This window comes from Equus asinus, chromosome 25 (assembly GCF_041296235.1).
Source record: "Equus asinus isolate D_3611 breed Donkey chromosome 25, EquAss-T2T_v2, whole genome shotgun sequence".
NCBI lineage: Eukaryota > Metazoa > Chordata > Mammalia > Perissodactyla > Equidae > Equus > Equus asinus.
This window is the reverse complement of record NC_091814.1, coordinates 37,928,356-37,953,687: the sequence shown is the minus strand read 5'-3', so window position 1 is coordinate 37,953,687 and position 25,332 is coordinate 37,928,356. Positions and strand designations below refer to the sequence as shown.

The window sequence follows — 25,332 nt, the reverse complement described above, 5'->3', positions numbered from 1 at the left end:
ACAAAACTTGTCAAGTGCCTGTCAGTGACAGGCAATCTTAAATTATAATTGCAGGATGCTCTTTGAGAACAGGATAAGACTTGGAAATATTATTACACCACCTTATCATTTTATAGCTAAAGAAACTGAAGCCCAGAGTAGACAAGTGACTCATCATTTATAATCAGATGGGTTTGTCGTGAGAAGTAGGTTCCTGGCCTCCTGTCTCTCAGTCCAGTGATCTTTACCCAGTGTCACAAGGCCAGCATCTTCCTCTCTTAGTTTTGAGGTTCTGTCTCTGGTCCCTTAATCCTGGCCTCAGTCATTCTTTCACTTAGAAAGGCTGTCCCTCAAATTCCCAGGACCAGGCTGTTTCTGGTAATTTCTTATCTTGGCCTCTTGCACATTGCTGTAAATCCTCTTTCCTCATCTCCCCATCGCCACCAAATTTATTTATGTATTCATAAGTATTTCAGTGTACTTAATATTGATTATCTCTAGATATTTATGCAGTAGTGGATGTATAGGTCATATTTCAAATCTCATCTGTCCCTGTATGTTATTAGAAAGTTGACATTTTATGTATTTGAATTTATATTTGAAGAGGAAGTTGACTCTGAGGCAGAGTTTGTATGCAGGTGGGTTGTTGGGGAGTTTTCTAGGGAGAAGCATCTGTAAAGGGGTGAGGGAAGTGGGAGAAGTTAACTTGTGAGGTAGTCACAGCAGGGCACTCAGCGGATCTCACAGGGAGCTCTGGAGCTGGGATAGCCCTGAACTGAGGCAACTGGGCTGGGCTAGGCGCTTGTTTCCTCATTAAGTTGTCACCGGAAGTGGGCTGCACTTGGACGGGGGCCTACCGCTGAGCATGTTTAGCTCCCTTGGCTAGGAGCTGTGGGTAGCCAACAAGCTTAGCAGCTGGGAAATGGGTTCCTTGGTTTTTAAGGGGGATCTAGGCCTGTACCTGGCATCCCCTACATGCCCATAATATGAGATTTTACATTTTCTAAAAATCTCATCAAATCCCTAGTCTAGTTGAAAAAGTGGTTTAAAAAGAACAAAAAAGACAACTACACAAAACATCTTGTGGCCTTCAGAAAGATTTTGATAGAGCGTGAGCATATGCACACAATAATCACTTTCAGGTCTTCGGTGGTCTATAGCATCTTGTATGTTAGAATCATAGAGCCTCAGCACTAGAAGGGGTCTTTAAGCTAACCTAATTTAATCATCTCATTTGTCAGACAGGGAAACAAACACAATGAGTAAATTGGCCTATCTAAGGTCACCCAATAGTTAGGGGGAGAACTAGGCAGCCTCTGTCTGCCAGATTCAGCACATAAAAACATAGGATGCCCAGTTAAATTTGAATTTCATATGTGTGTCCTAAATATTTCATGAGACATACTTATACTAAAATATTATTCAATGTTCATCTGAAATTCAAATTTAACAGAGCATTCTGTATTTTATCTGTCAAACCTAGTCACACTCCAATCAGAGCTTCCTAACTTTGTCGTGTACTCTTCCCACTTGATTCACCAGCTGTTTTCATTTAAGAGATATTAAAAACATAGCAGAGGGCTGGCCCAGTGGCGCAGCAGTTAAGTTTGCACGTTCTGCTTCTCGGTGGCCTGGGCTTCACCGGTTCGAATCCCGGGTGTGGACATGGCACCACTTGGCACACCATGCTGTGGTAGGCGTCCCACATATCAAGTAGAGGAAGGTGGGCATGGATGTTAGCTCAGGGCCAGGCTTCCTCAGCAAAAAGAGGAGGATTGGTAGCAGTTAGCGCAGGGCTAATCTTCCTCAAAAATAAATAAATAAATAAATAAAAACACAGCAGAATGATAAAATTTATGTTTCTTTTTTCATAGTTTAAAATAGCGTATAATCCTCTAAAAATGTTGGGAAAACAAGAGTAAATGTAAACGAAAATCTGGAAAACATACACATTTCTATCACTCAGAGATAACCACTATGGTTTTGGCATATTGCTTCCAGGTGTTGCTCTAGGTTTATGTTATTCATCTGTACTTATATACAGTTTTAAATAAAGAAGGATAAAGTTTGAATATCTGATACTCTTTCGTATTTAAACTAAAACAGACACATGGGTTTCCAGCCAGCGTAGCTCACCACAGTTTTGATTGCTGTGTTAGTCCTCAGGAATAGCTTGCTACGGCAGATCATGTTAAAGCATTTGGGCAGTGTGAACTTTAGAGGGGCCTTTAGATTTATTCTCAAAATTGACTCTCTCTAGAAATGTTGGTCAAATATTTAATTTGTAAGTGGCTCTTGACCACATCTGAAATGTGTGTGCATTACTCAATGCCTTCATGGCATCTGTGTACGTGGTTCTCTGTGTACAGTTTTTTTGTGTGTGTGAGGACGATTGGCCCTGAGCTAACACCTGTTATCAATCTTCCCTTTTTTTTTTTCTCCCCAAAGCCCCAGCACATATTTGTATATCCTAGTTGTAAGTCCTTCTAGTTCTTCTATGTGGGATGCCACCACAGCATGGCTTGATGAGCAGTGTATAGGTCCGCGCCCAGGATCCAAACCAGCAAACCCTGGGCCACCAAAGTGGAGTGCATGAACTTAACCACTATGCCACCGGGCCGGCCCCTCTCTGAGTACAATTTTATTAAAGGGCTATCCCTACTGTTAACTTAACCTTCTTAAATCCAAGCATTCCCCACCCCTGCTGGAGGGACGTTCATCTCACTCTACTGTTGTACTGTGTCTTCCGAATGAGATTATAAGCCCCCTTAAAGCCAATACTATCATATCTTTGCCATATCTACCATACTTTACATGCTACTTTCTTTAAAACTCTGAATATTATTAAATTTAAAACAATCCATAAATGCTACTTTGTTCAAAACACAAATCAAAATTTGTCTCATTCCACAATCCTAAATCAGTCTAGTCATATACCCTTTTGCCCTGCCTCTCTGATTCTCACATCTATAATTTATAGACTTAGGTTTGAGTATACTTTGGTATGTAAATGTGCGCTACTTTTTAAAGCATCTTTCAACTAGATGATCATTTTCTTGGAGTGATAGACATATATCTTAATGAATGAGTTCTGTTGTACTGCATCTTTTCTACTAGATATTCAATACATACTTGTTAAATTTTTAAACCACGTGTGTAAGTGAGCGAAAATGACTTCTAGATCTCTTGATTTGAATCTTTTCATTTCACACAGAGCCCCCTCCCGTCATTCAAGTGCCTAATAATGTCACAGTCACTCCTGGAGAAAGAACAGTTTTGACGTGTCTTGTCATCAGTGCAGTGGATTACAATCTAACCTGGCAGAGGAATGACAGAGATGTCAGCCTGGCGGACCCAGCAAGAATGAGGATCTTGGCTAACCTCTCTTTGGAGCTAAGGAGTGTGAAATTCAGTGATGCTGGAGAGTATCATTGTGTGGTTTCCAATGAAGGAGGATCGTCAGCTGCTTCAGTTTTCCTCATGGTGCAAGGTACTGTGCTGATGGTAACTTCTGAGTTATAGTGTCTTTCTGTCTTCCTCCTTTGATCTCTGTTCCCTTAAGCTGGCTATCTGACAGTGACAGCGTCTACCGAAACAATTACAGTTTTGAATGATAGAATGTTTGTAGATCTTGAGTGGTTTAAAGCTGACTAAACTGGAAACTAAAACATCACTAACAAATAGGTGACTTTGAAACAAACACAACTAGTTCTGGTAGTTGAAGGCTTTTATTTTAAGAGAATATAAATAGAAATTGTTTCTGGAAGATTTAATAGTTTTAAATTCTCCAATCTAACATGTGGACTTTAAAAATAATCTAATTGGTTAAAAAAATTCCCTTCCACTTTGAATATGTCATTTGTGTATATAACTAATTTACTTTTATTGTTTTAATTAAGGTTTAAAATGTTGCTCATCTTGGTGAAATTTTTTTGAAACTTAAGCTGAGTTGTTTTTACCTTATTTAGCTTACACACACACACAAAGAATGCTTATTGAAAATAAACTAATGTAAGACAATCTTGAATTATGTCTACATAGACTAAATATTCAGGTAACTGAAAACAAGTGTACATATTAACAATGTAATCCAGTGGCTACTAAATATGTATGTTATTCATGACTGTCAAATGGAGATCAGAAACTGTTCCAAAGCATCTCTTTTGGTAGAATCATATTTGGCTTCTAAATGTCTACAGAGCAGCTGGGACTCTTAATATAATGAGCAAATTACTGTTGGCAGTTTTTCACCGTTAAGCTGAAAGGTTCAGTTGCTGCCTCAGCAGAATATTTCATTTCAAATCCTTGATGTGGGAGACCGATTACCTCCGAATTAGGTCTGGCTGTTTGGTTACAGTATCAGAAACAACTTTATCGAATGCCTGAAGTAACACTCTCAGATAATTTTTTAACAAGGTTATCTAAGAGAATGACCATTGAGTTTCCAGGCTAGCTCTTAGAATGTTATTAATGGCACAAAAACGAAACTACAGTGAGAATTAATAAGATGGTTGATATCTGATTCTAGTTTTCTCACTGGTAGTTGAGATATGTTCTGCAGTCCAAACGTGTGTCTTTTGCTGGTTAATCTGGTGAAAGCTCTAGGGAAACCTTGCTTTTGTAAACTGTTCACTACATTTCCACGTGGTAAACTGCCTTGATAATTTGACTCAATCCAGGTAGTAACTTGAGTTACTAGAATTTTGGAACTGTTTTTACCAAACTGATTGTTTCAGATAGAGCAAATGCTAATGGACTTTGGAAATTTGATCTTGGTTCTTTTCCTGAAGTCCCTTAGAATGAGATTGTAAAAAGAAAGCAGAGCCTTCCTTGTTTCCCCAGGTTAACGGTTTAGTCCGTTAGTATTCTGTTTAGTGAATTAGAACAGTGACTCTCAAACTTTCATGGATAAAGCATTATCCAAGAAACTTATTTTTAAGAGATCAGATTTCTAACCCTATGTCCAGAGAATCTGATTCCATAAGCATGGTGTGGGGCCTGGGAATCTGCAATTATAGCAGACAGCTCAGGCTGTTTCATGGACAACATTTTCTGAAAACAGCATTTGAATCTCTACAGGATGAATCTTGTGATCTAGAAATGTATATCTTTAAAGGAAGGCCTTGATTCTCTCTTCCTTCTGGTAAAATACAGTCATTATTATCCAGTATTTTAAATAAGTGCTGAGGTAAGATGTTATATAATATACAAAACATAAATACAAAAAATATATGACATTATGTGGTTATTGGTCAGCCTCTGTAATCTCTAGTGGAGTAAATCTGTTTAGAGGCATTATGTTATGGCCTGTCTAGTTGGTCTTGAGTTTGAGAGACCAATTTTGATGCAAAAGGATGTTTTAAAGATCTAACAAAAATATATTCTAGAATTGATGACACTTTTTAATAAAAAATAAGACTCTAGCTATTGATAGCCATTTGAATGTATTAGTTTATGGTGAATGCACTATGAAAGCTATGGCTATTTGATGAAATAAACTGCTGTACTTATGGTTATAATTCATGAGAACGTAAGATGCTTGTCAACTATTAACATTGAATCTTAAATTATAAATTAATTTCATCTTTATGCACTTAAATGTTTTAAAAAGTAGGAATAAAAAATAATGCCAGACGACTTAAAAGATAAAATAGTTCCTTGAACTGAATACACACTTCAGGAATAATTTTCTTGCTTACAGAGCAATCAGTTACTTAACTCATAGCCTTTCTTATGTTGCTATGTCTCTACAAGTTTGTTCGGAAACTATTTCTGTCTAGCATATTTATAAGAGTTAAACATTCAGATTTTACAAATTTTTGCTAATATTTTTACAAAATATAATTAGCAATAATTTTCTGGTTTAAAATAGTATACGTCTAGCTATGACAGCCTCTCTTCTTCTAACAGTAAAATATCTGTAAAGACCTCAAAAAGACAAAAGTGAAGAATACTAAAAACCAGTGGCAATTAACAGTAGCAAAAATTTGGGGAGGAATTTTACATATATTGTATATAAAGATTTTTATATATTATTTATATTTTATATATTATATTTATATATTATATTAATATTATATATTATATAAATATGTATATTTAATTTTTAGTTATATTTTAAGGTCAGTGGAATGAAAATCCCAACCAGTGGTCCATCTTTTTTATGTTCACGTGAAAGCAAGGAGGATATATCTCCGTCCTTCTTCAACGTTTGCTCCAAAAAGAAAGTGATACTCTTTAGGGTGTCAGAATGCTGTCTCCTTATAACCATTAATAGCTATAAGCATCCAGTTAGGAAAACAATGGGATAAGAAGTGGACAGGCAACCTGGTCCCAGGTAGAAAATTGCAACCTGGGATATATGTTTCTCGCCAGATGAAAATATTTGGAAGCAAGGGAAATATTCAAGGGTGTCAGTTAGACGTGTTAGAGACAGATGGTAGCAGAAGCGGGCATCCCATCTCAGCCAGAAGAGTATCATGGTTGAGAACTGGGCAAGGAGCCATGCACTCAGACTCTCATGCGGCCACAGAACTGCAAGGGGGGTGCAACTGGAACAGCAGCAGGCAGAGAATAAAGCTAGGTCCATCCAAACACCTTGTTGACAGACACTGGGTCTGGATAGATATCAGCTTATTTGAGGATAAATAAACAGAAAATTATCAAAGCAAATGAAGCAAAACAGGAAAAGAATAAAGCATAGGACTTAAGAATGAATACTCGGGAGCAAAACAAGGGGGAAAAGACTTAGAAGAAATGGATCCTTTGAAGGTAGTTTATTCTAGAGAATGAAAAAAAATGTTTAGTGTTGCTAGTGTTTTTCAAAAAGACCTATCCTGCTTTAAGTGGAGTATATATTTATAAAAGAAGAACTGGCTAAGATGAAAGGACAATAGCAAGTGTGATGGAAGAAATAAAGAATTTTATGTTAAAAATGTAGTATTATAATGCAAGTCTGAATTACAGGAACTAAAGAGCAAAGTTTATACTACATGAAAATAAAATCGGGGTGTGTTGCATAAACTTGAGAAGTTCTTTCAAAATGTTGAGGAAAAGAATGAAGAGTTGAATAATATTTTTTTTAAGTAGAAATAAAAATAGAGAATGGAGCTTCAAGCTAAGATTTATAGGTATATGGCATATGTAGATATATGTAGCAAAGACAACTGAAACTAAAGAAATAGTCAAAGATATAATTAAAGAAAATTGTCCTAGGGAGAAAAACAATTATCCTGAGTCAGCAAATCAAGCAAGGTCAATGAAGGGGGCACTTCATTTAGACACATCCTGGCTAAAATTTCAGCTTACAGTATGAGGTAAAAAACTCCACAAGCATATAGACTAAACCAATACATTGTAAATAGAGGAATAAATTCTCAGATATGCTAAAGGCTAGAAAATAATTGCAGTGGATATTTGTTGTATTTCGGCTCTTAGTGTCTGAACGCATCCCCTAATTTTGGGGAGGAATTCTTTATTATCTTGGCTGGAAGCAGAAAACAGATCAGATAATTCCCTGTCCCCAACCCCTTGTAGGTCACATGACCTAGAATTGGCCACTCAGATTCTCCCATTGGGACTTGAACTCTTACTAAGACCATGGATACTTTAGAAGACTTCAGTTTTGGCAACATCATGGAATTTTGAGTCCAGTAGCAGCAGAAACAAATGTCCCAGTAGCCCTTTACCATCATCCTAATTTACCTCAGTGATTATTAGGCTCGTTATCAATTTATCAGAAGAGCCTTGAGAGGAAGCGCAGAAACAATGGCTCTTTGAATCAATCACACTAATGAGCATGAGAGAATGTGAATGGGTTGATATGCTTATTTCATTATGAGAATTCCTCACTATGGAGATAATGGTCTAATTAGACACAGGAAATTCCTCAGAAAAGAGATTCCCTCAGGCTCAGAAGTCCATGCAAACAAATAAACATACAAACAAAGAGAAGCTATGCACAGTTATGCCAGGGGAAAAAAAAAAACCCAACTAAATTGATATATACAAAAATGTGACTATGAAATTCACTACTGATTGTTTGAGGGCAATGGAAATATGAGTGACTTTTTTACTTATGCTCTTCTGTACTTGAAAAAAATAGTATTTAATAAGAATGGATTACTTTAAAATTTTGTGTAAATCAGATTTAAAAAATTTTGAAAATGCTCACGTTAATTTTACTAGGGGATTGAATTATATATGAGTAATATGTTTTCTTTCTTTGCTAAATATTCCATAGATTGCCCTGTCACTTTGACATTTAAAATAAGATACAATTAAGAAAGTAAATAAAATAGTTTAAAAATGAGGAATAATTAAGAAAATAAATTAAGAAGTGCCAGCCTGGTGGTGCAGCGGTTAAGTTCACATGTTCCACTTCTCAGCGGCCTGGGGTTCTCTGGTTTGGATCCTGGGTGTGGACATGGCACTGCTTGGCGCACCATGCTGTGGTAGGAGTCCCACATATAAAGTAGAGGAAGATGGGCACGGATGTGAGCTCAGGGGGCCAGGCTTCCTCAGCAAAAATACAGAAGTGCCTCTCAAAAAGTGTCAAGTTAGAATTTTTGACAGTACAAAAATTCAAGTTTGAAAGTTCAAGGGTCTGGAATTTTATAGACTATATTATGGAATAAGCTATTTTAAATCCTTTATGAACCAAAGTGAGGTTGAAGAAAGGGAATAAATGCAGAATTTCAATTGACAATTAAATTCGGTTTTCTTATACTGACTAGCCCAGTAAGAGAGCCATGAAAATCTCTTCTATTTTCCCCTTTGCAAGATTTTCACAGGAATAAATTTTGATTTATAGAAGTCTATGTCCATGTTTAAATAAAGAAAATTGATTTTTATTAGCTCATCTCTTTTCCTAGACATTTTTAATACTTTGAAGTCTTGCTAGTGAAGCTTTTCATTTTTGAAGGTTGACCTGAGACCCGTGTACGTTTGTTTTAAATATTAGTGCCATCTTTGTGGATTTCGTTCAAATGCAATGAAATCATATACTTAAAATGAAAACCCCCAGATCGTTACCTGCTATTAAAAGTTAATTTTATTCACTGCCGTGGTTGTTTGATATCCCAGTATGAATCAGCACAAATGAATAAGACACTCTGTTAAAATACTGGCTTTTGTTGCCCCCTGTACAAGGAATGTAATAAGGATTGAATTGGAGGTCTTTAAGTTTGAAGGAAAATATTCTATTGAGATTTTGCATCAAGTATTCCCCACAAAGATATGCAAGGAATATGTTATTTTCCTATAGAAATATTTGCTTTCCTAATTCTACGGTGATTATAAATTTCATGAAAAGTTTAATATTCGCTTACTTTATCTGACAAATGTATTCTACTAACTCCATGGTTAGGGGCAAGTTTCTGTTATAACACAATCCAATGCTGTGCAATAAAATATATAAGTGAATATCATACATTTCATTTTCTTTTATCTTTCATCCAAGACGTTGATGTACTGTATAGATGTTGGACCGCTTTATTTATAGAAGGAAAGAATCCTATTTCTCTAAAGCTTAGAGAGAGATGTTAAAATGTCTTTAAATAGATGATATAAGGAAAGTTAAAGAAGCAGACTTATTTACATTGTAAAAGGAAAAGAAAGGGATATAATGACACACTTCAAGTGTATAAGAAGTTGTTATAAAGAAGCTGTAGGGGCCAGCTTGGTGGTGCAGCAGTTAAGTGCGCACATTCTGATTGGGCGGCCTGGGGTTCGCCGGTTCGGATCCCGGGTGCAGACATGGGACCACTCAGAAGGCCATGCTGTGGTAGGCATCCCACATATAAAGTAGAGGAAGATGGGCACGGATGTTAGCTCAGGGCCAGGCTTCCTCAGCAAAAAGAGGAGGATTGGCAGCAGATATTAAGTCAGCGCTAATTGTCCTCAAAAAAAAAAAAAAGCTAGACACCATGGACATTTTAATTTCTGGCAAAAATGGACCATAAGAAAATGTGTACTAAGCCAAGCCTGATGGATTTAAGTGGGCTAGAAAGAAGGATGTCAGATGTTGGAGAAGTTAAATGCTGGAATGTGATAGCCAGGAAAAGATGCTCATGCTTTCACAGTGTGGGGACTTCTGGGAAGAGATAAAACAGAGGAATCAGCAAATGCTTCAACCCACTAAATTTTGCAAATGCAGCTACATACAAACATCTAAAAAATTTTGAGAGTTCATAACATACATTGTGTCATCTGACTCTCACAAATTGTGTTACCTTTATGTCTGTGTTTTGCCCATAAAGAAGTGGATTCTCTGAGAGGTTGGTGGCTTGCCCTAAGTTACAAAGTCAGTAGGTGGCAGAGCCCAGATCTGAACTAGGTCTTTCCATCATTCTGCGTTGTATACAGAAATGCCTATATATGCTATTAGCAGGCCTACGGTACAGGAAGGTAGAAGAAGGTATAAAAAGAGAAAATAAATAAAGGATTCTCGAGTAAGGATGTAAAAGTGAGAGACTGAAACTTTTTGAAAAATAGAAAAGGTACAAAGTGTCTGCAGTTCCCATTGCATGGGTGCAGAATCTCTGGAAATCTCAGCATTGTGTGTAATGATGACGTGGAGAAATCACTGCTTGATTTGAATTCCCTGCCCCTCCCTTACTCCTTCCATCTCTGGTGCCTTATAGAGCCGACCAGGGGGAGCACGTCAAGTTGGTGAATCCTTTGACTAAAGTTCTGGAAGAGTAGCTGCTAAGGAGCAGTCAAGAGAGAGAGAACTGTAAAAATGCTACCAAAACAAACATGCAGAGCAAATGTGAGATGACTAGACTCTGAGCCCTGTTAAGGCAGGACCTGATCTTCAGTTTTGTGTCTTTAGTGCCTGACATAATATTTAGCATGCAGTATTGCCTGCTTGCAGCCTGTGGGAGGGCTGAGTGAGAAGTAGAGTGTTTAGGCAAGGGAACTTTTGCCAAGTCTGAAAAATAGTTATGTCATGACATGTATTAAAAGTTATTTGATTCAAATGTTCAAACTTTGAGTTATTATTTTATAAATTAATTATCCAATTAAAAAATTAATTCTGTTTCTAAAGATTAGATATTTGTACTACATGAAAAATATAACTTGCTCTTTTTATATATGAGGAAGGGGTGTAATAATTAGAATATTAAGAATAAAAATTGAATTGGAGCTAATTCTGTAAAGTAGGAGTACTTATTTGCTGCATCTGCAAAAAATGTCTGATATGTTAGGAGCGTGTGGCTAATGAGAATGCAAAACTGGTAGATAATCATTCTGATCATGAGATCTTCATTTATGCTATTTCCCACAGCACTATCTAAATCATAGGTATATTTTTTTCCCATAATAATGAAACAAATACTGAAACACATGAAGTGGCTTGACTAAAAACACATTTTTACAAAGGGTCGGAGCTGGTGCCTTGTTTGTCCATTTGGTTATACATTTATTCATTCCTTCATGTGGTCATCAAAAATTTAAGTGTCAGACACTGTGCTCCTTGCTGTGCATATAAATGAGAAAAAAGCACCATCCTTCCCCTCAATAAGTCCATAATATAAGAAAGGACAGGGGCCAGCCCGGTGGCACAGCGGTTAAGTTCACACGTTCCGATTCTCGGCGGCCCAGGGTGCGCCAGTTTGGATCCCGGGTGTGGACATGGCACTGCTTGGCACGCCATGCTGTGGTAGGAGTCCCACATATAAAGTAGAGGAAGATGGGCACGATGTTAGGTCAGGGCCAGGCTTCCTCAGCAAAAAAAGAGGAGGACTGGCAGTAGTTAGTTCAGGGCTAATCTTCCTCAAAAAAAAAAAAAAAAAAGGAAAGGACATAACTAAATTAAATGAATAAATATTTAGAACACAATGTGAAAAGAACTACATCAGGGTGCGACAGAAGCCTTTAAGTCTGCCTCAGTGATGAGTGGAGATTGAGAAGGACAGGAGATGGTGCCTCAGGTATCCACTGGAATATGCCACGTAGAAGTCAGGAAAGCCTTTCTAGATGGAGAAAATTACATGCGTAAAACTGTGGAGGAACAAGGACACAGAAATGTGGGCTTGGTGAGAGTGGCGGGTCCAGCTGAATAGGGAGACTGGTCCCCATGATGGTGTGATTTTCTCTTCCCTGTTGTTTTCAGTAGCCTTTCATACATGAGTAGAAGAATCCTTTTCGTGGTTTTGTGGTGTTGGTTCAGCAAAAAGGGAACTGGAAAAAAAGTGGTTGCAGTGATGCTCTGTGGGGCTTAGGCTAGATAACAAAAGAAGAGAAGGTTAAAGGTGTGATCTGATTGGAATAAAAAAGAAGTTTCAAAGGAGTTGTGGCCATGGCAAAGTTGGAAAAGGGAATTGTGGGAATCAGGGAGTGACAGCTGGAAGGATGGAGGTTGTGAACCTCAGATGGGACTCCTAAGACAAGTGTTCTTTCGGTCGCATTGTGGGTTGCTTCCCTGATAAGATAACCAAGGTAGCAAATGAATTTGTCTAGCAACATAAATTAACTGCCAGATTTTGAAGTCTCTCCTTCAAGAAGTGCTAGGTAGGTCCACTTTCATATGCTTTTGATTCTATGCCTATTACATGTTTTGTAAAATTATCCCTTTTTTGAATACCTTAACTACCTTTTTCTAAAAGACTTAATTTTGTTAGAGCAGTTTTAGGTTCACAGCCAATTTTAGAGGAACGTACAGAGATTTCCCCATATATCCCCTGCACGTTTATAGCCTCCTCCATTGTCAACATCCCCCACCAGAGTGGTACATTTGTTTCAATTGATGAACCTGCACTGACACATAATCATCCAAAGTCCCTAGTTTACATTAGGGTTCACTCTTGATGTTATACATTCTGTGGGTTGGGACTAATGTATAATAATGTGTATCCACCATTATAGTATCATACAGAGTGTTTTCACTGCCTTAAAAATGCTCTGTGCTCTGCCTTTCTATCTCTCTCCCACCCTCCCAACCCCGGGAAACCACTTATCCTTTTTTAGTGTCTCCAAAGTTTTGCCTTTTCCAGAATGTCCTATAATTATATAGCTGTTTCAGATTGGCTTCTTTCATTTAGTAATATGCATTTAAGATTACTCATGTCTTTTCATAGCTTGATAGCTTATTTGTTTTTAGCACTGAATAATATTCTGTTGTCTGGATGTATATAACCAGCATTTTTTTTTTTTGGTGAGGAAGATTGTCCCCAAGCTAACATCTTTCTCTATTTTGTATGTGGGTTGCTGCTGCAGCATGGCTTGATGAGCAGTGCATAGTTCTGCACCCAGGATATGAATCTGTGAACCCTGGGCCACCAAAGCGGAGTGCGTGAACTTAACCACTACACCACTGGGCCAGACCCCATAACCAACTTTTTAATGAATTAATTTACTAATTAATTAATTTATTTATTTATTGAGGAAGATTAGCCCTGAGCTAACATCTGCTGCCAATCCTCCTCTTTCTGCTGAGGAAGATTGGCCCTGAGCTAACATCTGCTGCCAATCCTCCTCTTTCTGCTGGGGAAGATTGGCCCTAAGCTAACATCTGTGCCCATTTTCCTCTATTTTATATATGGGATGCCTGCCAGAGCATGGTTTGATAAATGGTGTGTAGGTCTATGCCTGGGATCCGAACCAGCGAACCTTGAGCAGCCAAGGTGGAGTGCATGAACTTAACCTTTACGCCACCAGGCTACCCCCTACCCTCTCCCCCCAGCTTTTGATAGTCAAAAGGTCTCCTTACCATAATTGATTCTGGATCAGGAGATACATGTAAAATAGGTAAAGCTTTAATAGTTTCCTTTTAATATGCCATGAAGTAATAGCTAGTTATGGTTTGCCACTTTTTTCCAGGTCAGATGAGAATGTAAGTCTAAAGTTGGCCTTCCTCTCTTATTTGCAAATTCTATGATTTGGGAAAACTGTTAAAGAGAGCCAATAAAGAAAACATGATGCGGTATTCAATGTTAATCACTGTTTACTTGAAGATTTCCTGAGTAAGAAAGAATAAAATGTTTAAAATTGTATCTTTCTCATCAATCATATTTATTATCTTAATCTGCTTTGTTTCATCATCTAAAGAAGTCCCTGAATTTATGATTTTTGTTGTTCTTGTTAAGGAAAGAAAAAGTATAGCATTAAATGGAAACCATGTTAATATATAAATAATTTTATACTAGGAATTACTTAAAATGGATATCAAGGCAGCAAACATTTGTACATATGCATATACTTGTATCTTATACTTGAAAAATAAAAGTTGTAGATTTTTAAGAAAAGAGGATGCAAATTTGCCACTAAGATTTTGTTGTTAAATAGTCTTACCTAAATCTGTCATTGCATGTCTCTGAAATTATTGTCTTTCTCTTAACTGAATTTCATAACCACATTGGTGTTTGGGTGTGGGTTTTTTGCAAATCTAGCATGCAACTGTCAAGATGTAGTCCTTGCCTGTGTGTGTTGTTGCCAATGCACCACCTACTGGTGAGTCAATGAATTAGCACCCTTCTCTCTGAGATTTCATAGACCTCTCTAATCCAGCACTGTCCAGTGGGACTTTCTATAATGATGGAAATGGGGTGTATCTATGCTGTCCCATAGCTGTATGTGACGCTTGAGCACTTTAAATATGGCTGGGGCACCTAAGGAACTTGTTTTGAAATTTGATTTAGTTTTAGATAATTTAAATTTGAGTTTAAACACACATGTGGCTAGTGGCTCCTGTATTGGACAGCACAACTATAGTCTTCTCTGGAGAAAGAAGAAAGGCAGAAATAGCAAGAGCCCAAGGCTTAGGAAACTTATTGCAACTGCCATGTATGTTAACCGCTGTCATAATTCATCTAAATTATTGCCATTTAGGAATAATTCTACCATTTTGGAAAGGTTGTAGCCAGGTCTTCGTATTTCCATTGATGAGATCATTTGGAAATGTTGCATTTGATTCCATATCTTTGGGATTTTAGTGGCCCTTGCTTCTTTCCCCAGGCAATTAATCTCTGTTTTTCTTTGGTTTGTTTGGTCAATTGGTTGGTTTTTAGTTTTCATCTTTTGCTTTTTGGAAGGAATTCGTGATCACTTGTGTGAATGCTAGTAGCCATTGTCAAACTTAAAAATGTTAGAATATATTTCATTGCCATTTCTACATATTGAAAATTAAGGAAAAGTTAACAAGCCTATCTGTCCATTGTAAATCATTCTTAATGACATTTTGTTAGTTTCATTGTGCAGGCTTTGTGCTTAAAAATTAGCACCAGAACTAGCTGGAGTCACCTCCCTAATCAGAAATGGAAGTAATGCGTTTGTGAACAATGTCAATGTGTTTTCAATAAACTGGTTGAGCTAAATCAGTAGGTACACATCTGCTAGGATAAGACATAGCTAGTAGTTAGAGTTCTCGGCAGGCTCAATGATAGTCATTATGTAACTTTTTGAAGTTAACTTTTTCTACAGGAAATATAGATACTTAGAAGAGCCAGAGATCTTGTAAAATATGTTTTACAGTCTGTGTGATTCAATAGCAATTAGGTTCAGTAATTAAATAGCAATTATTTTCCAATTTCTCATGTAGCATTGCGTGGTGTTAGATCATTGAATGTTTTAGGGGAATATATTACCCACAATGAAAAATATTTCTGGAAACAGTTGTAAACCAGTTCTATTATGTTTTCAGAAATATAAATCAATTAGGCAGTTGGGCCGAATGTAGGTTTTAACTATCTCCAAAATGAAGATATTTACTTAGATTTTAATGTAAGAACTCAAGTAAGAAAAGATACTTAATACCAAAAACTAGTTAATGGAGTATCTTTCTTCTCATCAGAGTCTTGATTCCTCATTACATACAATTTTCAGTAGGAACATTTAGAAGCTTGGGACTCTTCCATCACGGAGATCAATTGACAGCCTTGAAATACTTTTTTTCCAAAATGTAATTTAATGCCTTTTTAAACAACGACAATTGACAATTGATTGTTCCACTAGGTTCCTTTTGGGCACAAATCCTTTTCGGGGGAGGGACATAAAAGCTTCTAAAACTTTATAACCCTGCTTCTTTGATCACTGAAAGATACTGAGATAAAAATCCTTTCATGGCGGATTCTGTTGATCTAATTGCTTCTCAGGGTAATGAAAAAGCACTAGACCAGGAGTCAGGATCCTTGGGATCTGTTTTTGGGAATCATGCCTTACTCCTCTCTCTCTGTGCTCTTCTCCCCAGACCACACAAACACAGTGTATCGATTTTTAAAATTGAATTTCCAATACCCTTTTTATTTATGGATGTCTACTGGGGACACATTTTCTGTGGGCTGATCCCGGAATCAGGGGTGCTGATAGGAATCAGTGTAAGAGAGTTAATGTGAAATTTAGAGTTCAGATGGAATTAACTGAGGCCTAATGATATTTGGGGGCCCAGATGCCTCCCACTTTCCCTGTGCATGGTTAGTTCCGTGCTTCACTCTCTCCCATCACTCCCTTCCTTCTTACCTCCACTGACAACACCCTCATTCCACTTGTGTGTTGCTTGCCTCTAAACTATTAAAATCCTCTTTCTATGGACTTCCTTTCTTTCAATTTTGTTGCCCCACTCTACTCTATAGTACAACCAGGTGAATTTTCCCTAAATATTGCTTTAAATGTCCATCCACTCAAAACCTTTTTGTAGTTTCCTAATTACCCCAGAATACAATGTACATCCTTCAGTCCTCCACAAACTGACTCCTTCATAATTCTTGTAACATTTCATCTTCAACCTTTATCTTAATAAAACAATGTATGGAGAAGAAAAAAGAAATAAAGCTGTTTCTTTTCCATGTGTGAATACCATTCACCTTAAAAGAATCAGATACTCATGTGTCTTTTTCTTTACTCATGTTTCCTTAATATGAGTAATGGAATATTTGAGCTTGATAGTAAGGCTTCACCTCTACTTATAAATTAAAAGTAGAGAAACTATCAGGTTAATTATTTTGTGCCATAAAATATTACTGATGCTGCTAAATTTTAGATGTCAGGGTATATCAAGCCAATAATTTTCAGTGTCTGTGTATGAGATTTGAATTATCTTAGTATCAAATTCAAGAGGATGGGTAAGTACTACTCTTGTCCTGTCTCCAGTCTCCCAAACTGAGCTTTTCTTCCCTCCCCACCTCTGGGTTTATTTATTTATTTTTTTTGAGGAAGATTAGCCCTGAGCTAACATCCATATTCACCTTCATCTACTTTATATGTGGGATGCCTGCCACAGCATGGCTTGACAAGTAGTGTGTAGGTCCACACCCACTGGCGAACCCCAGGTGGCCAAAATGGAACCTGCAAATTTAACTGCTGTGCCGCTGGGCTGGCCCCTCCCGAACTGAGCTTTTGATGACAACTGAATGTTTTCTCTGCCAGGCTCCATGTCCATTATTCCCTCAGTGGATTCCTGTTTCCCACTGCTATGACTCCAGCCCCTGCTTCATTACTTTCCATCCCTCTGTGATTTGCCCTAACTCCACTCTCCATTTCTTGAGTCACAGAGGCATCCCAGCTGCCTCCAAATTACATCATTCTCATTCTAGTTCACTGGCTTAGCTCTCAGAGCTGTTCTGACTCTAATATTCCCTGTCTAAATCCTACCTATAACGTGAAGCCCCGCTCGTAAACCACCTCCTTTCTGAATATTGTCAGTCTCTTTGTTCTGGTTTCCTGAAGAACTTTTATTTTTTTGCCACACAATTTTGCACATATTCACAATCAATTTCATGTGTTTAGTTACTTTTTTCCCAATCATATGATGTGTACTGTGAGAGACTTACTGTCTCACCCCTTTTTTTTTTTAACCATAGTGCCTTGCACAGAAAGAAAAACACAATTGCACCCCATAGATGTTTATCCCTTAATTGCTGAATGGGCCTCAAAGTAACAATAACAGACTCTGGGGAAGATTTGGGTCACTAACCTTATCTTTCATGTTTCTGTGTTTAACTTCAATGGCTTATTTGAATCACATCCACAGTTTTAGATTTCATTGTATAAGCGCTTTCTTTTCCAGTTGTAGTACATGTTAGCATGTGACTGCTTACATTTAAAACCATATTTTATATCAAAATCTGATAATCTCATAAAAATTTATAGAGATGTTATTTTTGAAGTACTGTTTAAACTAGTTTAGCCTAACTCAGATTTATAGCATGTGAGTGAGTTTTGGAAAATTTTATGAAACAGGTCAAAGCAATTTATCACTTTTGAGGTGACACAGTGGCTGCTGAATTTCCAAATGCTTGTGCTGGTCAGTCTTAGGAGTAAAAGTTAGAATAAGTGGGATGGTATTTATTTATATGGTATGAGTTTAAGGTTTTCTTTAAAACAGATTATCTTCCTAAATATCTGGGAACAGAAGAAATTTCCTATTGATTCCATTAGCTGCTCCTTTATGAGGAGGATTTTTTTTTTTATTTTTTTTTAAAGATTTTATTTTTTCCCCAAAGCCCCCCGGTACATAGTTGTATATTTTAGTTGTGGATCCTTCTAGTTGTGGCATGTGGGATGCTGCCTCAGCGTGGTTTGATGAGCAGTGCCATGTCCGCGCCCAGGATTCGAACCAACGAAACACTGGCCGCCTGCAGCGGAGCGCGCGAACTTAACCACTCGGCCACGGGGCCAGCCCCCTATGAGGAGGATTTTTGAAGCTGAAGATGAACACAGGTGCCCTGGTTAAATTTGAGCATATTCAGTGTATAGTGACATTTCCTCCACAATCACATGTGCTGTCACGTGGAAATCAAAGGGCCAGGCAAAGCCTTCTTTTCGCCTCCATGTTGTGTCTGTTTGAACACGAAAAGTATTAATTTGTTTTTTATGGTGTCAGCAAAGGGTGAGTGTCTGTCACCAATTAGTCCATGTCACCAGAGAGAATATTGCAATGAAAAAGGAAATATTTCTCAAGATGATCATTGAAGTAAGTCCCTAATGACCACAATTACTTCACTAAGTATGAAGTTGACATTATCATAACCATATGCTCATTATGTCATCATAATGCTTTTTTAACATGTACCAGGTGACATACATATTAGTGTGTTTTTTTCCACCAGTAAAATGTGGAAAAAGTAAATATATCTTATTTTTTTCAAATTGCTAATAAATTTTGAGTACCTGGAAACATCTCAAATTTCAGAAGAATCAAATAAGACTTAATAAGTTTTATTTATTAGTAGGATGTATAATCTTAATAGAATGGGCAAGTGTGAGAATTGTGATGAAGTTTCATTTGTAGATATCTATGTCTAGATAATACATATGTACGTATATATTTAAATACTTTAGTACTTATTTTCTCATTTTGTCATATTTTACTATATAATGGAATATTAATAATAGCAAAAATTACGTAGTGCCTATTATGCGTCAGAAGTTGTTCTAAGTATTTTGTGCATCTTAATTTAGCTAATCCACGATAATGCTGTGAGTTAGATGCTATTATCCCCATCCATGTAGAGACCAGACATCACTGATTAGTTAACCATTTTGAACCTTAGTTTCTTTATATGCAAAATAGCAGTAACCTTTCATAGGGTTATTGTGGAACATAGATGATGGGTCTAGAGTTAGATACCTGGCACATAATAGGCTCTGGATAACTTTTGCCCACTTTCCTATTTCACTGAGCTGACTACTAGAAAGAGATTCAGTCCTTAATTGTACATAATATGCTTTTGTGTGCAATCTTCTGTGAGATCTTTGAGGTCGTAAAGTGTCTGAAACATAGTAGGTACTCAATAAATGTTTGTTGTGTGAAAGAATGAAAACCAAGAAATTTGCCCAACTACTCTAACTATACCAATGGTGAAATATATTTTAAATTGTTGCTTAGGTAATTCAGAGCATTACTATTATAAGATGAATTTGTTGATGATAATTAAATCACCTTGAAGAGAGAGTCCTTAGATCTTTTCTTTGAGAATTTCCTACCAGAGGCATAACAGCAACAAATCAGACCTAGCTGATCACTAACAGGAAGTATGCCTCCTGTGTGTGAAGATGACATTGGAGATTTCCAAGGGTTAGGTGAGATTTTATTTTCTCTAGTCTTTGCAGGCAGAGCAATGGCTGTTTTCATAGCCACTTAAAATTCATTTTGCCAACTTTACCATTAATAGTATGTTAAGACACCTAAGTCTTAAAGAAGTGTTTATTTTTTATGTTTAAGATCATAATCTATGTTTAACTATTTTAAATCCTTGGTGATAAATTGTAAAAACTTACATATTTTGCTTTTGTTATGATTAAAATATACAGAATGATTTAATGCCTTAATACCTAATAGAGTGCCATGTTCCCATTGCTTTGGTTAATGAAAAGCAAGTTGTTATTTATGTTGATGGTGTTGACAGTTGATGGTGGTGGTGGTGATGATAATGGTGATGACGGTGATGATTATGGTGGTGAAAAGAGATTGCAAACCAACTAAGAATGGATTACCTCTTCCCAAAACCTAAAATTGGACTCTAGACTTTGATGGAGTTGAACTATCGTTCTTTAATTCCTTTTTCTTGCTCCATTAATACTTTATTAAAATGCGGAGTTTTTTCTCAGAATTTAAAAAAAATTAACAGTTGAAATAATTATAGTGAAATCTATTACATCCTTCTTTAAACTAATCGAGTAAAGGCTGAATTCTGACCATCTTTGTTCAACTGTTGTTTGGTAGAAATCCAGTTCTGCCTTGCTATGTTTGTTCATGTTCTTTCAGATTTTCTCATCGTCAGCAGGAATACTATTCTTTCAAGGGCAATGGTAAATTTCTCACCTTCTTGTGGGATGATGTCATTCCATTTGTATGTTGCACACAGTCTTATTTCATGACCCTCAGCAACACCCTATATCCAGGCTTTATTTGAGAAATGACCTCTTAGCTTTCTGCATCCTGCTTTGGGTAACTGGCATTTATTTTCACTTTGATATCTGAACTACAGAGCCTACCAGTGGGATTCTTGCTGGGAGAGATGCCAGGCCAATTCTGCCAGATTTTATTGGAAGGCACCATGTTTAGACAAGAATCCCGAGAGCTTCTGAATCTTTGCAGTAATCTTATGTCAAATGAGCTAGATATGAGAGATATTTTATTTTAGAAAGGTGGGACTGAATAAATGTGGATATTCAATAAATTCCAAAGAGAAAGAAGTATTCATTTCTTCCCCCCTCGTCCCCTGAAGATGGTCTGCAACACCCCACTGCATGTGTAACCCTCCAGCGTTTCCGAATTGATGGACTCCAGATGGAATCACAATTTGAACTTACTGGCCATGGCCAATCTGCCCTTGACCTCACACATTTCTCTAGCCCTACGTTCACCAAGAAGAATCCACGGAATAATGACTATCAACCAAGTCCACAGGCCGGAAAAACCCTTCAAACATTCACTTCAAAGACAATCATAATTTGAAAAACACAATGTAAACAGGAAAAAAGGGCGGGGGGCGACTGTAAGCTGCTAGCAATTAGGCACTAATTAGGTTTGTTCAGTTGCGTGGCTGCCCAGTCCAGCAGTTGAACTTGTCTCTCTTTCAAATGTATGGGGATTCCTCAGACTGATTTTTTTGTAGTGAAACTAAGCCACAACTTGCAGACTAACTTGTAGTTAAGATATATCGTAAATATATCCAGATCTGACAAACTGGATTTCTCAATTTCATTTTTACTGAAAGCCCATTTTCCATTCAATGGAAAGCTGACACCACGCATCTCTGTTTGGCTTTTCACTGCATCCCTAAAAGCTAGCACAGAGCTTGGAGCATCATTATTGTGCAAAAAGCACGTTATTGAATTAATTTATTTTTATTAATACTCATTACATCTATTTCAAACACTGTGGAAATGAATTTATTTTCATTTATCTTATTGAGTGGGGGTGGTTACAGTAAGAAAATTATTTAACATTTCTGTGATGGTACCTTCTTTGAAGATTAATTGTTACCCAATAGTAATATAGATGTAAAATGTGTAATTGATTAGACCATATAGATCAACATCCCAGTTACCCCAGAGAATTTTTGTATCCTTTTTGACAGTAAATTCCTGATTTAATATTTCATTTTCAAAAGTCTTTTTTTGCCATAGAAGTGGAATGCAATAGGAACTTTGAATAATTGATATTTTCTGTTGAGTTGAAGTCCTGTAAATCCATGGGCATGAAGCAAATGATCAGTATAGTAGAATCTTGAGGGGCTGGCAGGCATGCAAATTCTCAGAGCCAGGTTACAGTTTAGGAATGGCCTGTATTCCATCAACAGTTTCAAGGGTCTGTTATTTACAAGTCACTACATAACATATAAGGGATGTTAAATACTGTAGGATATAATGGAATACGGAATAATATGAAAGACCGGGTCTCTACTTCAACAAATTTACAATCTAATAAAGAGAAAGAGCAGTTCAAGCAAAGCAGGCAGCAGTCTCAGTCTGGACAAGTTGTGGCTCCAAACCTGTGTTTGCTACAAAGAGGCAAAAGGCCCTGTCTACAGACTTGACTGAAAACAGGTTGATATTAAAGTTCCAGATTCGCAGACAGAAGCCAGTGGTCAGCTGGTGGGAACACAGTAGCAAGAGGCCACATGGTAACCAGTCCAGACGCAGAAACATGACATCGGGATGAAATTCATTTGACTCTCAAAGGGAATTTACTTCCCCTGCTTTCATTGCTCTTGGTTTCTCTCCTGAACTGATCAGAGGCTGATCCCTAATAGGGGTCACCCAAAGAGCTCCTTCCCAGCCAGAACCTGGGGAGGGATCCCGAGGCCAGCACCACTGGAGATCTGAGGGCACTGCCAGTGGTATGCGTCCCAGCATGGTCATACCGTGGAGCTCTGGCCATAGCTGACCGTGGGACCGCTGCTGCTGCTGCTCATGCAGCTGAGCTGCACAGCTGCGTTCTAAGCCAAGATCACCCTGTACTGCATGATCTGATTCGTGGACTCCCCTGTGGCTGCGGTCACCTGCCTGTTGTGCCACTGCGGCCAGAGAGTGGAGAATAAGGGCATCATCGGTTGATTCATCCAGTCCTTCAAGTACATTTATGGCCTTCACTTTGAGATCAAGGGCCCCCAGAAGCTGGAGGTGGACAAGCCCTGTGTCATCATTTCAACTACCAGAGCATCCTGATGTGATAGGCCTCATGGAGGACCTTCCCAAGCACTGTGTGCAGGTTGCCAAGTGAGAGCTGCTCTTCCTGGGGCCCGTGGGCCTAACCATGTACCTCGGAGGCATCTTCTTCATCAACTGGCAGAGCTTTAGCACCGCTGTGACCGTGATGGCCAGATGTAGGCCAGCATATGGTCAGGGAAAACCTCAAAGTGTGGATCTATGCAGAGGGCCCATGGAAAGACAATGAGGACCTGCTGCCTTTCAAGAAATGTGCCTTCTACCTGGTGATCCAGGCCCAGGTGCCCATCATCCCCGTGGTTACTCCACCTGGTCCTCTTTCTACAGCTCCATGGTAAAGCTCTTCACCTCAGGAACAGTCAAGGTGGAAGTGCTGGACCCCATCCCCATCAGTGAGGCCTGATGTCCCCGAGCTCATGGACACCTGCCACTAGGCCATGAAGACCACCTGCTTCCACATGTCTAAGACACCCAAGGAGAATGGGGCGACTGCAAGGCCTGGAGGAGGGGTGGGTGGGAGGCAGAACCTGGCTAGAAAAGGGACAGAGCAGAGGGACCCATGCCACCAACCACATACACACCCAGGTCTGCCCTTGCTGCCACATATCACTGTGTCTTCCTCCCGTGGCTCCCCTGGCTTTCATTAGGCCCCAGAAGTGAGAAGCCCTTTCCTCTCCGTGGCCTCGAATCCAAGCTCATGATGTCTCCTCAAAGGAGAGTCAGCCAGACCCTCCCTAAGCTCTGCGGGCAGGGCCTTGCCCACCCTCGGATCTCCAGGATCTGGGAGTAGAAGCAGGCCTGGGGCTCCAGATGAGCTGACAGGGCTGGACTGAGCTGCAAGACCTTAGAAGGAATGGCTAGAGGTGAGGTCCTCTGCCCTCCTGCCCTGGGCCTGCCGGGTGCAGAGGCAGGCTCTGGGATCCTGGCCAGAGCCTGAATCAGGCTCTCTGGTAGAGGAGGAACTCTAGGGGGGCCAGGACCCCCAGTCTCGTTCAACCTGGGCTACAGGGAGCCCGGAAGCCGAGTCTGATGCTCTTGCTGCCCTTGGGGAACAAGACTGCTGAATCGGTACTGCAACTGGTCCTTTTCATAAATGAACTCTTGGAAGTGCAAGTAAAATTTTAAAAAATAGTAAAGGTGTAGGGGTGTGAAGCCTGCATTCTGCTAACAGAGAAAGCTCCTAATATCAAGGTAAATTGGCATTTCACTATATATGTTTCTTTTTATTTGCAGAACCGCCTAAAGTCACTGTGATGCCCAAGAATCAGTCTTTCACAGCAGGATCTGAGGTCTCCATCATGTGCTCTGCAACAGGTTATCCCAAACCGAAGATTGCCTGGACCATTAATGATATGTTTATTGTGGGTTCACACAGGTACTGGGTTTGTATCATGTTCTCTGTTTTTACTGAGAAAAGTTGATTAAATTTATGGGCAAAATTAATCTGACCAAATCCCTAAGGTTAAGAGGGGTTTGGCCAAAATCCACAGCTTTAGATTTTCTAAATAGGCCAGGAAATGTCAAGAAAGTATAAATGATGAGTTTATAAAGTTTGAGTTTCTTCTGTGTTGAGTTCGGTAGCTGGGACTAAGTGCTTCCCAATACTTTGTGTTACAAATGTAACACCATAACATTTGGTTTATCTTGAGTAATTGAAATGGGGCTAATAGAGTTTCTGTAGGGTGAAGCAATGTGTAGTTTTAACTAGTCTGTTCAAGGCGTGGTCCTGTGATTTAACAGAAGAGAGAGGGAGAGGCAAAGAGGAGAGCAGGGGCTCTGATTAAAGTGTGTGCAGACAGTCTTTGTAATTCACGTTCCCTTCTGCCAACTACACTGAGAGGTATTTTATTCTGCTGGATGTTTTTAAAAGACATTGAATCTTCTCACGCTCAAAGAGTGTAATGAACGTGTGGAACATAAACAATGAAGTTTCCAGCCGTCGGGCTTCCATTACTCTGCGTTCGGCATGAGGAGGAGGGCGTAGGTATGAGCCAGATTCTATTCCTGGACTTGTCACTGCTCACTGTGTGACAGGAGGCATTGCATCTCTCAGGTTTCATATGGAGGAACTGTTTGGCATAGCAGTTCACACAGAGCAAGACTGCCTGGGTGCAGGTTCCAGTTCTTCCGTTAACGCTGGCTTTGTGCAAGTTACATAACCTCTTTGCTCATCTGTGAAACAGAGATAGTAATAGTATCGAAATCATTGAGTTGTTGTGAAGATTTAAAATGTTAATAAAT

General features: G+C 38.6%; 1 protein-coding gene and 1 pseudogene across 8 annotated transcripts in view; both read left to right on the top strand.

Moving 5' to 3' along the window:
• Nucleotides 1-25,332, top strand: part of HMCN1 (hemicentin 1) — a 436,035-nt gene that overhangs the window by 182,469 nt on the left and 228,234 nt on the right. For 7 of the 8 annotated variants that reach the window (XR_011498041.1, XR_011498040.1, XR_011498042.1 and 4 more), the window contains 2 exons: nt 3,194-3,469; nt 24,325-24,466. Coding sequence is in view for 5 of the 8 variants with exons in the window: in XM_044757668.2 (XP_044613603.2) it covers nt 3,194-3,469; nt 24,325-24,466 (418 nt within the window). In the remaining 3 variants the exon portion in view is untranslated. Of the gene's footprint in view, nt 1-3,193; nt 3,470-24,324; nt 24,474-25,332 lie in introns of those variants that run through there. The other variant, XM_070496981.1, reaches the window with a different exon arrangement.
• On the top strand, nt 19,953-23,738 carry LOC106837013 (1-acyl-sn-glycerol-3-phosphate acyltransferase beta pseudogene; annotated as a pseudogene).